Here is a 15,191-nt window from a genome sequence, read left to right as displayed (position 1 = left end):
CTAACGCAACCATCCTGCTATGAGCCAGAGACAAGAGAACTGTTGAAAAGTAGAAGACTCGCATTCTGGGCTTGAAGCTTACTCCACCTTGAGTCTTTTCAGTTAAATCATATAATAATAGATGTCCTTAACATTTAATCCATCTGTCAAGATTTTTAATTTGCAGCAAAAATTTCTGTCTTTATGTGTTTCCTATCACCTAAAATCTTTTCTTACTACTTTCCATCCATCTAAATCCTTCTTGTATTTAAAGACCCTAAAAGTTTACGCATTACTTTCTGTGAAATCCACAAGGATCTTTTCCCTTCTCTGAACTATTTCACCTATCACTGGTATCATACAATGCATATGTTTACAGCAAATATATTGTCTTGTTCTCACATTTTCCTATAGTTAAATAATTTTTGTCTCTTCAACAAAACTAGAAATCCAAAAAAAAAAAAAAAAAACAAACTAGAAATCCCTTAAAGGACAAAAGAAATATTCTAGAAGACTGGACTCAAATCCTCACAATTTCACCTTATTAGAAGTGTTTGCTCTAAAGCAAATGACTAAATGTTTCTGGGCTTGTATTCAGCCTGTGTTTCTCATCTGTAAGATGTACAGTGTAGCTAACACTCCAACTCATCTTATATCTCATGAAAGCACTGTCTTAATGGTGAAGTATTCTATAACATTATCTTTTATCCTTCATAAAACCTATGAGGGTACTAACTAAAATGGAGACCCAAATACAGATGCCTGCTTCTTCTATAAAAGGATCTAGGTAATAAACTCTTTACATATACCTCTCTACAGTGGTCCTGAAAGAAAGCCCCTTAATTTAGAATCAAGCACTGAACTCGACTCATGCTTGAACAGAATAGAAGTCAGGCTTGTAAGATAATAGGGTAAGTGAAGTAAGAAACTGACTACGAATATGCAAAGAACTTCCTCGACACTGTTATCCACATATAAATACACATAATGGGCTCCCACCAGTGCCATTCACTGAATGAAAAATGAAGTATACCCCTAGAGTTTAAGAATTTCCAAACTTACTAGTTGATTCATAGGGACTATGAACATTTTCCAAGTGGCACTGGAGCTGGAAGGGAGTGGAAAACTGACGATAACAGTGCTGGCAGATAGTATGACCATCCACCTCACCGTTCTGCTGATCAAGTTCTACATGATGTTTCATATGGTTCATAAATCTGTAGCACGGCACAAAGGAAAAGTACAGACAACATAAAAAATCAGAAGCCTTGGAAAAATGTACCAGCGAAATCACAGAACAGACATTACATGTTTCCCCCTCCACCCTCCCACCCAACTTCCTCTTTTTGGGACATCTTCTGAGCCCAGAAATTAAGAGAGATCTAGAAACTTTTCTGGGGAAGGAGATGCACTGGTCTCACTCTACCCAAAGTTATGTTTTATTTATTACCACAATATCTCCTTCTATAGTACTAGTTATTGATTTAATGATAATCCTTAGCAAGAAAGGATAATAATTAGGGCCATTCTCCAAACAGAAAGACTTAAACATGTAAGAAGCTTTCAGACTTCACTTGTCCAAGGTGAGCTCCAAGGCTCTTCAACACTCACCGAATGTTGTTTTTTAGCCTTTTGGTACAATGTGGGCATCGGAAAGATGTGGCGACCTTAGGGAAGTTTGTGAGCTGGGCTACTTTGCCACCATCCCGTCCATAGTAGAAGTCATCTACTAGCATAATGAGCTTGGTCTGGACGCCATCACCCACATTCTCATTTGGCTCTGGTACTTTGGTAGGTGGTGACAGAGCAGGAATAGGTGTAGAAGAGGGAGTGGAAGCAACAGGAGTTGTTTTCTCAGGGGATGGGGGCTTTGCTGCTGATGGGACACTGGGTTCTGAATCCAGAGACTTTCCTTTCTTCTGGTATTCAACCATTTCTGGGCAACAGTACTATAAAGAAAGAAGACATCTGATCATCCTGGTTCTCCTGGGGGCTGAGATGTGCTAACTCCTCAACTTCACTAACATTTCTCTGTAAGTGTTTGGTTCTAGGTATTCTCAACCAGCTTTCACCCTGCAGTTTTCTAAAATGCTTCCAGGTTTCACTCTTTTTCGTGTGTGTGTGTGTGTGTGTGTGTGTGTATGTGTGTGTGTGTATTTACAGCCATATGCCACTCCAAACACCATACTTTGTACTTCTTCCTGTCTTAGATCCTTTAACCACTCACTAGCATAACCTGGCTCTGAGCTCCCTGGTAGGAAGAAGTCTCAACCTTTGCATCTGGACTAATACCAAAAAATGAAAAGACTAGAATTAGAAACTGGTTAATAGCTCCTGATTCATCCAATGACACAATAAATAGAAAATGGACTGAGGCCAAGTTGGCCTGTCTTCCTGTGCAGTTCAAAATCTATGAACTAAGGAATTAAGGTCGCATATGTTCTGACCTATTTGAGGGTCTTTAAATATATCCTATCACATTTCTGAGTTCATTCTAAAACAGGCCAAAAGAGAGTAACCCTTTAAAAAGCTTCCAAGCCATTTCAGAGTCCTTGCTTCACAAGCTCCCAACACTACACTACAGGAGGTATACAGTGAGTGGTAGCCATTTAAGCTGAATCTCCATCACAGGTGATCACTTACACACATGTGACCTCTCAAAGCTTCAGTAACACGGAATTGAGCATTACACCGTGGACATATCTTCCGTCCACCATCCTGGAGGTCAAACACTGGGATGGAAGAGGTCACTGGAAGTGAGAACATCAATAAGATTAATAAGATGATACTGGAAAAAGACTACTGGCCTTTTGGAAAAAGGTTAAACACTTCCTGAAGGGTATATTAAGGTTGGTAAGCGAGCATGAGAAACTGCTATGAGGCACATTCCTTCTATCATTCTTCTAACTGTAGGCCAGGGGTCAGCAAATCACAGCTAGTAGACCAAATCCAGCCAGCTGCCAGTTTCTGTTTGCCTCATGAACTAAGAACAGCTTTTACATTTTTTGTTGTGGTGGTGGTTATATAAGATTTTCTTTAATTGTGGTAACAGATACTTAACATAACGTTTCCTCTTAACCATTTTTAAGTGTTCAGTTCAGTTAAGAACATTCACATTTTTGTGCAATCTCCAAAACTCTTTTCATCTTGCAAAACTTGAAACTCTACACCCATTAAATAATTCCCCATTGCCCCCTCCTCCTAGACCCTAGCAATCGCCATTCTCTCTTGTCTCTGTGAGTCTGACTACTCTAGGTACCTCATATAAGTGGATTCATAGAGTATTTGTCCTCTTGTATCTGGCTTATTTCACTTAACATAATGTCGTTAATCAGTGTTGCAGCATGTGTCAGAATTTCTTTCCTTTTTAAGGCTGAACAATATACCATTGTATGTATATACCATATTTTGTTTATCCATTCATCAGCTGATGGACATCTGGGATGCTTCTACCTTTAGGCTATTGTGAAATGTTGCTGTGAACATGGGGGTACAAATATCTGTTTGGGTCCCTGTTTTCAATTCTTCTGGGTATATACTCCAAAGTGGAATGCTGGAACATACGGTAATTTCATGTGTCATTTTTTGAGGGACCATCACCCCATTTTACATTCCCACCCGCAACGTACGAGGGTTCCAATTTCTCTGCATCCTCACCAACACTTATTATTTTCTGTTTTTTTGGATAAGAGCTATCCTAATGGGTGTGAAGCGGTATCTTATTGTAATTTTGATGTGCATTTCCGTAATGATTAGTGAGTGAGGTTTAGCATCTTTTTGGGTGTTTAATGGCCATCTGTGTACCTCGAGAAATCTCTATTCAGCTCCTTGGCCCATTTTTTAATTGGATTGTTTGTTCTTTTGTTGTTGGTTGAGCTGTAGAAGTTCTTTATATATTCTGGATATTAAGCCCTTATCAGATATATGATTTAAAGTACTCTTAAAAAATTTTCTCCCATTTAGTGGGTTGCCTTTTCATTCTCCCTAACGCTAACCCTTTGATGTCGTAAAGTTTTAAATTTTGATGTAGTCCCATTTATTTATTTTTCCTTTTGTTGCTTATGCTTTTGGTATCATATGCAAGAAAGCACTGCCAAACCCAGTGCCATAAAGCTTTTCCCCTATGCTTTCTTCTAAGAGTTTTATGGTTTTAGTTCTTTTGTTTAGGTCTTTAGTTCACTGAGTTAGTTTTTGTAATATGGTGTATGGTAAAGGGCCCAACTTCATTTTTTTTGCATGGGGATATCCAGTTTTCTCAACACCATTTGTTAAAGGTTTTCGTATTTTTAAAGGGTTGAAATAAAAGCAAAAGAAATGATCTTCTGACACATGAAAATTAAACTCAAAATTCAGAATTCATAAATAGTTTTAGTGGAGTAGAGTCAAGCTCAATTATTTACATATTGTCTGTGGCTGCTTTTGTACCACAATGGCAGAGTTAAGTAGTTGTGACAGAGACTATATTGTACATAAAACCTAAAATATTTACTATCTGGTCCTTTACAGAAAAAGTCTGTCAAGCCCTGCTCCAGACCGTTGAAAATCCTTATGCTCATATCCTTCTACATCTGAAAACCTCTCTACTAAATATCAACTTTAAAATCTTGTTCAGGGACTTCCCTGGTGGTGCAGTGGTTAAGAATCTGCCTGCCAATGCAGGGGACATGGGTTCGATCCCTGGTCTGGGAAGATCCCACATGCCGCAGAGCAACTAAGCCTGTGCGCCACAACTACTGAGCCTGCGCTCTAGAGCCCGCAAGCCACAACTACTGAAGCCCATGAGCCTAGAGCCCGTGCTCCGCAACAAGAGAAACCACTGCAGTGAGAAGCCTGTGTACCGCAATGAAGATAGCCCCCACTCGCCGCAGCCAGTGAAAGCCCGCGTGCAGCAATGAAGACCCAATGCGGCCAAAAATAAATAAATTAAATTAAAAACTAAAATAAAATCTTGTTCAGAAATCCACCTCCTCCATGAACTATCTTTTGATTATCCCACTGATCTCTGATCAACCAATCCATTTTACTAATCTCCAAAGAACAATTAACACAAAACTCCTTCTGGCTGATTCAGTTACACTTTTCACAAGTGGCGATCCTCTTTACTGCATTAAAGTTTCTGTGAGAACACACTATAGCAACTATACCTTATTTTATTTCTCTATTTCATAGTATAGAGTTCTGATACAACAAATACTTTATTAATGTTTTTGAATGACTGGCTGCCCAGAGTCTTTCTGGTTATCGTACCTTTCATTGAAGACTCAGGCCCGCTGGTTCTCTGAGAGCCATGCGCAGAGCTGTTGTTGGATACCACCATTGGCCCAGGACTCTGGCCCAGGGAAGGGATGGTGTTAAGGGTATTCACCAGTTTGGCCACTTCATTGCTATTTTCACCTGTAACCCCAGGTCGCTTCACAGTGACAAAGCTGGCAATGCTCACTGCAGGTGGAGAGGGGAAGGAGGGAGCTTTGTTGGCCAAGTGATAATCATCTGTTCTCCACCCACCACCCATCCCAGCTCTGCCATCTCCTCTTCCCAAGCCTCACCTAGTTTGGGATTCTGAGTCTGGTTGGACTGGCCTGGAGGTTGAACAGCAAGGTGCCCCAATGAGGTCGGCTGTGTGGCAGTGGGAGTGGTAGAAGTGCTGGGAGTGGACTTGGTCTGCTGGGACTGGGACTGTGGGACGGTGCTTCGAATGGTGAGAGTGGCTGGGATGACGGTGGTGAAGGTGTTGGTGGTGGGCCGCACAGGCATTGTGGAGCCTGGCCTCACAGGGGTCATCTGAGAGAACACTTGTGGGACTCCAACTGTCGGCTTAACAAACTGGGTACCTGGGGCTTCAAAAGAGAGACAAAAATACCAAATCTTGGTCAACGAGCTCACCTATAATACATTCCCCATGTCTTTACTGGAAATACTGGAATAGGAAAAGATTATCTCCCCAAACTGATTGGTGACTGTCAGGTTCCCAAGGGAAGCATAGATTCTAATGTCTAAGACAACAGGTATCACAAACTGATAAAACAAGTTAGCCTTAGTAATCAGCCCTGAAAACATTAAAGTGAAAGAAGAGTCCCATCAACTCCTCCCAGAACACCTTACCACACTGCCTTTTCTATTCCAAGAATACAATCATGAGTAGCTTGACCTCTGTTATTGGAAGAGAATAATAGGTCTAGAGTGGGAAGCAGTATGGGTATATATAGGCCAAAGGGCAGAGCTGGCTCTGAAAAAAGTGATCTTTCTCAGAATACTAAAGGAGTCTTTCATTCTCTTATACAAACTCAAATAGAAGACAGACTATGCCATTCTACTAGGATGTCCCAAAGGTGAGTCTCCTGGCTCAACTATAGACAATTTCACTGACAAACATTTAAGAAATATCAGAACTAGATAGGATAGGCTCATGAGACTGAAGGCCAAAAACCCCTATGGGCTCTGAGAACAACAACAAAAACTTAGGAAGACAAGCTACAGAGATACCTTTACTACAACTAAATTAAGATACCCTTTTTTGGCCTGAATTGTAGTAAACTTATAGACACTAAATATGGAACTGGGGGAAAATTACAAGATTTTTAAAAATTATCTTTCAATTTGGTTTCTTAAAAAAAAAAAACTAGCCATTGTCAATATTTATCCTCAAAGGATATGCCATTTGTTTAATTTATATTCCAAATCTATGCTATAAAAGTAAAGCAAAATAATTTTATAATCCCACCATGTAAGTGAGTAGACTTATAAGGAATACAGAATTTGGGAGTTTGCATTAATAATAGTTCTTCAGGATAACAAACTTAATAGCTGAATAAAACAGCAGAAACAGAAAAATAACTATATAAACCCTGTTTTACTGCCTTATGAAGGGTGGTAAAAGGTTAAAAAATAAAACCACCACCCTGGCCAAAGGTTAGAGTTTTTTAAAAATGGGGCTTAAACCAATATGATTTTTGTAGTTTTAGATTTCCCTTAAATACACTTTTTAAATGACCTTGAATATTTTGAGACAACAAAAACAAGTCTTCTGGATGCTGGTTTATTCCAAATGGGTAGACATTTTTCCTTACCTGGGACTAGTGTAATTGGTCTAACTGTTTGGCCTTGCTGTACGTTCAGCACAATCCCAACCTGATTCATTGCATTTTGTACAGGCCGGACATTTCTTACAGGAAATCCCTGCATTAAAAAGCAAAATGATCTTTAACATGGAGATCAGCTAACACTAGCAGAGACTGCATTAAGACCTATATCCAAAAAAATGCCCACACCCTTACCTAATGATTCTCTCTCTAGAACTAGAGCTTTTAAATGACTGAGATGGAGAAATTTTGGACTTCTGGCAAACTTGTGAGTGGCAAATATTAAAACTGGAGAATGAGCTTTGGTACATATGAACAAAAATGAAAACCTACTTCTTGTCTTAAGAGAACCTCAGCTTAAAAAGCTCATCCACAGGGGCTTCCCTGGTGGCGCAGTGGTTGAGAGTCCGCCTGCCGATGCAGGGGACACGGGTTCGTGCCCCAGTCCGGGAAGATCCCACATGCCGCAGAGCAGCTAGGCCCGTGAGCCATGGCCGCTGAGCCTGCGCATCCGGAGCCTGTGCTCCTCAACGGGAGAGGCCACAACAGTGAGAGGCCCGCATACCGCAAAAAAACCACAAAAAACAAAAAAAAACTCATCCACAAACTGGCCCCTCAATTGCTAAAGGCATAGAATGCAAAAAAATGACACTAACAGTATTCACTGGAGTGATTCAACATACAAACAATTGTACGAAACTGTTCCCAAAGTCCACTTCAAAGGCCATACACCTCTGGGAAATTTGTTAGACAAGGCAGAAAAAAGCATTTGCCTTTACATTCCATACCAGCATTAGGCTTTCAACTCCAATTCACATTTATATCAAATAAGTCATCTTCCTTCTCTTCCAAAGATCTGCCGGCACTTCACCAATCTTGCATGTATATTTCCATAAGTCAACTAACTCACCCCATTTTAAGAAAAATAGCCCAAGCAAAGGGTAAGAACCCTTGAGGACCAAGTGTTAAGGCTTCCTAATGCAAGCTTCCCACTCTTTCCTGCCTAGACCTCAATCAAATTACTTAATAGCCCTCCAGGGGTATAAAGAGGAGATTACCCAGCTGTACACTATGTTGGGCTTTCTACTAAAGTCAGTATCAAATTAAAAACTAGCAAATGAGAAAGCCAAATCAAAAGACAGGACTTAGAACCATTTCTAATGATGATAAAGACTTAAGTCATAGCCTTCAAAGGTTCCCATAGTCTTTCTCTCCTCTACCATGTCTGAATTCAGTAGAATTCAGAGTCCTATTTACCTGTGTAGTGATGAATATTGGTTGTGAGGCCACAGGGGAACTAGTCACATGATTGGCATTCTGCATGACCTGGACAGGCCTCAATACTGGTTGAGTAACCATTGTACCCAGACCTGAGGTTGGATTCTGGGTTAGGATGAGCGGCTGTCCACCTTGTTGGACCAAAGAATTGCCAGCTAAAGGGAAGAGGAAAAAAAAAACAATGTAAGAGAAAATAAACCCACCATTATAAGCAACACAATGGTCTTAGATAAATGGTGTTCCCATATATCAAGATATCCAAGACTGTCACTCACCTCAGGTTTAATGTCAGCAAACTTACCAAATATTTAAGCTTCACCCAAAGCTACAACTAACAGAAAAATACACAGAAAGGGAAAGTTCACTAAAATCTCCCCCATATATCTTAACTAGGGATGTCGTAACACACACAGTAAGACTTCTACATGGCTATCACTTTGACTCTGATGATTTAAGTGACCACAAATAATCTCCCCATACCAAATCAGCAAAACAAAGTAAGATATAAGTTCCTTCCCCACATTTTAACTAGGTAAAAACCTATTTTATCAGAATGTAATTTGTTGTTAGCTAATCCACCTTATATTTTAAAAAGAGGAATATTCATCTACAAACATTAATTCAGCAAGTACACAGAATCTAAAAAATGGGATCTCTTCCTAGCGCATCAAATCTCAGAAATGCAACAGATTCTCTAAACATCCATTGTCTTTAATAGGTATGGGAACACAGAGACTGACAGGCTACCTTCTTTATGTCATCAGAACTGATAAAGAAAAGACCTGGCCAAAACTAATCAACACCAAGTAAAACTGATATGACTTAAGAAGATTCATTCATTAATAAATAGTAACAAATATCATAAATATTAAAAAACTGGCTAATTTTTTTGAAATATTTTAAATTCTTTTTCATGTGTGTTAAAAGTAATTTTGTAATGTTTTTAAGTCCTGTATTTGCTACAACTGGCTAAAAAATCATTTACACTAAGTTTCCTGATTTACAAAGAATACTCCAAAACAGAAATTCTATTTCAGAGAGCCAAAACATTGGCTTTGCCAAAAAGCACGTTCTTTTTTTCTGTAAGATGGCTCTAGTAGCACTTAGTTGTCTTTAACTTCATTCAAAACAATTTTGTTAGATTGTATTGGGACAGCTGCCATAGTGTGCATTTAAAAAAAACTTATCAAGATTGTTGACTTTTTGTGTAGCCATTTTAATACTGAAGATGGAAGAAAAAAATTTACATTTTTGGCAATATTATGCTTTATTATTTCAAGAAAGGTAAAAACGCTGATATGCAAAAAAAGATTTGTGCAGTGTATGGAGAAGGTGCCGTGACTGATCAAACGTTGTCAAAATTGGTTCGTGAAGTTTCGTGCTGGAGATTTCTCGCTGGACAACGCTCCACGGCTGGGTAGCCCAGTTGAAGTTGACGGCGATCAAATCCAGACATTAGCTGAGAACAATCACCATTATATCACGCGGGAGATAGCCGACATACTCCAAATATCTAAATCAAGCACTGAAAATCACTTGCACCAGCTTGGTTATGTTAATCGCTTTGATGTTTGGGTTCCACATAAGTTAGGTGAAAAAAACATTCTTGACCTTATTTCTGCATGCGATTCTCTACTTAAATGCAACAAAAATATTCCATTTTTAAAACGGAAAAATTGTGATGGGCGATGAAAAGTGGATAGTGTACAATAATGTGGAACGGAAGAGATCGTGAGGCAAGCAAAATGAACCAGCACCAACCACAGCAAAGGCCGGTCTTCATCCCAAGAAGGCGATGTTGTGTATATGGTGGGATTGGAAGGGAGTCCTCTGTTATGAGCTCCTTCTGGAAATCCAAACGATTAATTCCAACAAGTACTGCTCCCAATTAGACCAAATGAAAGCAGCACTCGACAAAAAGTGTCCAGAATTAGTCAACAGAAAATGCATAGTCTTCCATCAGGATAACACAAGACTGCATGTTTCTTTGATGACCAGGCAAAAACTGTTACAGCTTGGCTGGGGAGTTGTGATTCATCCACTGTATTCACCAGACATTGCACCTTCGGATTTCCATTTATTTCAGTCTTTACAAAATTCTCTTAATGGAAAAAATTTCAATTCCCTGGAAGACTGTAAAAGGTACCTGGAACAGTTCTTTGCTCAAAAAGATAAAAAGTTTTGGGAAGATGGAATTATGAAGTTGCCTGAAAAATGGCAGAAGGTAGTGGAACAAAATGGTGAATACGTTGTTCAATAATGTTCTTGGTGAAAATGAAAAATGTGTCTTTTATTTTTATTTTAAAACCAAAGGAACTTTTTGGCCAACCCAATACCTAAATCAAAGATTCAAGCAAAATACTGCAACTTTTTTACCTCAAATCACCAGAATGGGATGGACTCCCCTGAAGCTTTAAGTTCCACTTGACAAATGGTGTCACTATAGTTAGCTACAGAGCTAGACCACCAAAGTGGGTATACAGGTGGCTATTAATGGGCCAACCTTGAATTGTCCCATGTTCTCCCAGAAACTGAGAGTTCATCAGTGGACTAGACCCTCATAGTTACTGGGCCAGCAGACTAGTAATTATAGATGCTGACAGATAAAAAATTCCAAATTCTAGCTATGCTAATTACACTGGCAATTTATTGACTCTCTCTCTCTACATTTTTAACTTAAGTATTTTATTATGGAGATGTTCAAATACATATAAAAATAGAACACTATAATAAATCTCTATGTACCTATATCAGCTTCAATAATTATCAACTTAAGGTCAATCTTGTTTCATCTATACTTCCCATTCTCTTACCAGCTCCCATATTATGTTGATACAAGCTTCAGATCATATCACTTCATCTATAAATATTTCAGCATATATCTCTAAAAGGACTTTAAAAAAGAGGAAATATCAACACCATTATCACTCCTAAAAAAATATTATAATAATTCTGTAACTATAGTGGATAATACTGTATGATATAATTGAAGTTTGCTGAGAGAACAGAACTTAAATGTTCTCACTACCCCCTATCCCTACCCCCAAAAGAGGATAAATATGTGGTGATGGATGTGTTAATTAACTAGATAGTGGGAATCCTTGCACAATGCATACATATACCAAATCACCACAATGTACACATTAAATATCTTACAATTTTATTTGTCAATTATACCTCAATAAAGTTAAATATATACAACAATTCTTGGGAGCTTCCTTGGCAGTCCAGTGGTTAGGACTCTGCACTTCCACTGCAGGGGGCACGGGTTCCATCCCTGGTGGGGGAACTAAGATCCCACATGCCGCACTGTGCGGCAATAAATCAATGAATGAATGAATGAACAATTCTTTAATATCAAATACCCAGTTAGAATTCAAATTGACAATTACATTTTTTTGTTTGAATTATGTTACAAAAGGGTTCATAAAGTATAACTGATGACATACCTCTTCAATCTCTTTTAATCTATAGGTTCCCCATCCATCTCTTTTTTACTCCTCTGCAATTTACGGTTGAAAATATTGACTAAGCAAAAACATGTATTTTCTATTCACTATTTTAACTGCTAGGGTAAAAGAAAATAAATTATCTGTTATTTATCTAAGCCTAAGAATTCTTAAGATAATCACTGACTCAACATCTCAACTAAATATAGGAAGGGAAGGATGGAAAATTTTTTGCATTTATGTGAAATCAACCAGCATTAGCAAGTCTCAAAAGACAGGCCTTGTTCCCATGAAATCTACACATACTCTACTACTATAAAGAATGCTAACACAAGCATTTTCTGCAAATATTCTCTCTGACCTCAGGGTCATGTTTGAATTTTGGTGGATTGTTAGGACCTTTCCAAAAATAAAGTGCAAACAAAAAAGTAGGTTTCTAAGCCTAGACTAGGTTTACAATTCAATTGAAAGGAAAAACCAGCATACGGCAAGTCACACTGGGTAAATTAAAGTCACACAGTAAATATTTATTTAATGTATTCTATAAATTCATTCTTATAATTCTAATGAATTATAATAATTCCAATGAATTATAATAATTCCAATTATAACAAATGAGTTGTTTTTAATGATTTCTGCATTCTTATTAAGTCTTTCCTAAAAGAAATTCTGACAATTCAAAGGTCTTATGAAGTTCTATTTCCAGAGAATGAAAGAGGAAGTTAGAACCCTGAGACTTAAAAAAGCCTTTAAAAACGGGCTTCCCTGGTGGCGCAGTGGTTGAGAGTCCGCCTGCCGATGCAGGGGACACGGGTTCGTGCCCCAGTCCGGGAAGATCCCACATGCGGAGCGGCTGGGCATGTGAGCCATGGCCGCTGAGCCTGCGCGTCCGGAGCCTGTGCTCCGCAACGGGAGAGGCCACAACGGTGAGAGGCCCGCGTACCACAAAAAAAAAAAAAAAAAGCCTTTAAAAGAATTATCTGACCAATCCCCTACCTGTAAGTTTGTTCTCCAATAAACTAGGTACCTCAGCCATAAACTGATTAAATAATAGAAGATTTAGCAGCTTCTCTCACAACATGTTCTGTTTGTTTTACAAATCTGAAGGTCTTGATTTTTTTTCTTCATTCTTTTAAGTTCACTTACACAGCCTTAAACCCCAGAGATAAGAGGGCTAAATGGAGTTGAAATGGGCCAAACAGGAATTGAAAATCATAATTACAGTAAAAAATGTATAACATTAAATTCATATCATTCACAGCTCAGAATTAAGCAGTGGTTCATTTCACTTCATAATGTTCCTTTCCAATGCAAACATATGATCAGTCAGAACTATAGGAATAATTTCTAAATGCTGAGTGGTGGATTCTAAAGAACAGCAAAAATAGTAAAAATGTTCTAAAATTTTATTCCTAACACTCTGTTAAAGAAAAAAGCCTTATTGAGATATAATTCACATACCATACATATTTTATCACCCATTTAAAGTGTACAATTTAGAGGCTTTTAGTGTATTCACAAGGTTTGTGCAATCATCACCATTATTTAATTCCAGAACATTTTCAGCACCTCAAAAAGAAACCTTACACCCATTAGCAGTTATTCCCCATTCTCCTCCCCCCAGCCCTGGCAACGAACAATCTAACTTTCTGTCTCTACAGATTTGTCTATTATGGGCATTTCATAACAATGGGGTCATATATGTGGCCTTTTTGATATCTATCTATCTACCTATCTATCTATCTATTTTTGGCTGTGTTGGGTCTTCATTGCTGCGTGCGGGCTTTCTTTAGTTGCGGCGAGTGGGGGCTACCCTTCGTTGCAGTGCGCGGGTTTCTCATTGCGGTGGCTTCTCTTGTTGCAGAGCACGGGCTCTGGGTGCACGGGCTTCAGTAGTTCTGGCACTCAGGCTCAGCAGTTGTGGCTCTTGGGATCTAGAGCGCAGGCTCAGTAGTTGTGGCGTACGGGCTTAGTTGCTCCATGGCATGTGGGATCTTCCCGGACCAGGGATCAAACCCTTGTCCCCTGCATTGGCAGGCAGATTCTTAACTACTGCGCCACCAGGGAAGTCCCACATTTTGCTTATTCATTCAACATCTTAGGTTGTTTCCAATTCCGGGCTATAATGAATAACGCTGGCACTTCAAGAGTATCTGATTTTAGAAAGTCACACAATTGTGTGCTTATCTATGCATAAAAGAAGTTTTGAGCCCCCCCTTTTTTTTGGCCACACTGCATGGCCTATAGGATCTTAGTTCCCCAACGAGGGATTGAACCCAGGCCCTCGGCAGTGAAAGCACGGAGTCCTAACCACTGGACCACCAGGGAACTCCCAGCATGAAAGAATTTTTGGATGAACACACAAGACATACGTAACTGTGGTTACCAGTTTTTTTTTTTTTTTTTCGGTATGCGGGTCTCTCACTGTTGTGGCCTCTCCCATTGTGGAGCACAGGCTCTGGACGTGCAGGCTCAGCGGCCATGGCTCACGAGCCTAGCTGCTTCGCGGCGTGTGGGATCTTCCCGGACCGGGGCACGAACCCGTGTCCCCTGCATCGGCAGGCGGACTCTCAACCACTGCGCCACCAGGGAAGCCCCCCACTTTTTTTTTAAACCATGAACACAGGTTAACATTTTAATTTGAATACTAGGGCTTTCTAAAGTAAATAAAATCCATTTTCATATTTCAAAAAATTTTTGTACACAGGCCACAGGAATCAAGGGTCCATTCAAAGAGAGTAGGTCACATCAGTGTGTCATGAGATGCTCATCATGGGCCTTGGAATGCTGGGATCAAAGAAAAATTCAGCTAAACTGGTGGCTAATAGCACTTTGACAGCTTATATTAAGAGAAACATAGGAAAGTAGTATAATACAGTGGGAAGGCCACAAGTTTTGCAGTCTAAATAATTCAAATCCAGTTTAGTCGCTTACTATTTGACCTTAAGTACATAATTTAGACTCTCCACGCCTTGGTTTCTGCATCTGTAAAAATGAGAAAATCTCTAGATAGAGGTTCCTCATCTTTATATATATGAGGGTCACTATAGGTTTAAAAAAATTCTAAGGATTTTTCATGTGATAAAAATTATTTTTTCAGGGACTTCCCTGGTAGTCCAGTGGTTAAGACTCTGAGCTCCCAATGCAGGGGGCCTGGGTTCAGTCTCTGGTCAGGGAACTAAGATCCCACATACTGCAACTAGGCCTGCACAATGCAACTACTGAGCCCACGTGCTCTAGAGCCTGCGCGTTGCAACTAGGGAGCCCGTGCACCACAACTTCCCACATACTGCAACTAAGCCCGCATACTGCACCGAAGAGCCTATGAGCTGCAACAAAGACCCAGCACAGCCAAAATAAATAAATTTAAAAATTTTTATTTTTTCAGTATCCACTTATGTAGAGC

At 39.4% G+C, this 15,191-nt stretch overlaps 1 protein-coding gene across 6 annotated transcripts in view; it reads right to left on the bottom strand.

The window, feature by feature from the left end:
• Positions 1 to 15,191, bottom strand: part of POGZ (pogo transposable element derived with ZNF domain) — a 45,973-nt gene that overhangs the window by 10,929 nt on the left and 19,853 nt on the right. For 4 of the 6 annotated variants that reach the window (XM_060138711.1, XM_060138727.1, XM_060138733.1 and 1 more), the window contains 7 exons: positions 8,316 to 8,491; positions 7,047 to 7,155; positions 5,526 to 5,816; positions 5,227 to 5,445; positions 2,623 to 2,729; positions 1,591 to 1,928; positions 1,042 to 1,196 (listed from right to left, as the gene is read on the bottom strand). In XM_060138711.1, the coding sequence (XP_059994694.1) occupies positions 1,042 to 1,196; positions 1,591 to 1,928; positions 2,623 to 2,729; positions 5,227 to 5,445; positions 5,526 to 5,816; positions 7,047 to 7,155; positions 8,316 to 8,491 (1,395 nt within the window). The remainder of the gene's footprint in view (positions 1 to 1,041; positions 1,197 to 1,590; positions 1,929 to 2,622; positions 2,730 to 5,226; positions 5,446 to 5,525; positions 5,817 to 7,046; positions 7,156 to 8,315; positions 8,492 to 15,191) is intronic. The other 2 variants (XM_060138717.1, XM_060138752.1) reach the window with 1 other exon arrangement.

The sequence above is a fragment of the Lagenorhynchus albirostris genome, chromosome 2 (genome assembly GCF_949774975.1).
Source record: "Lagenorhynchus albirostris chromosome 2, mLagAlb1.1, whole genome shotgun sequence".
Taxonomy (NCBI): Eukaryota; Metazoa; Chordata; class Mammalia; order Artiodactyla; family Delphinidae; genus Lagenorhynchus; species Lagenorhynchus albirostris.
Note: the sequence above shows the minus strand (reverse complement) of the source record. Positions and strands in the feature narration are given on the sequence as shown.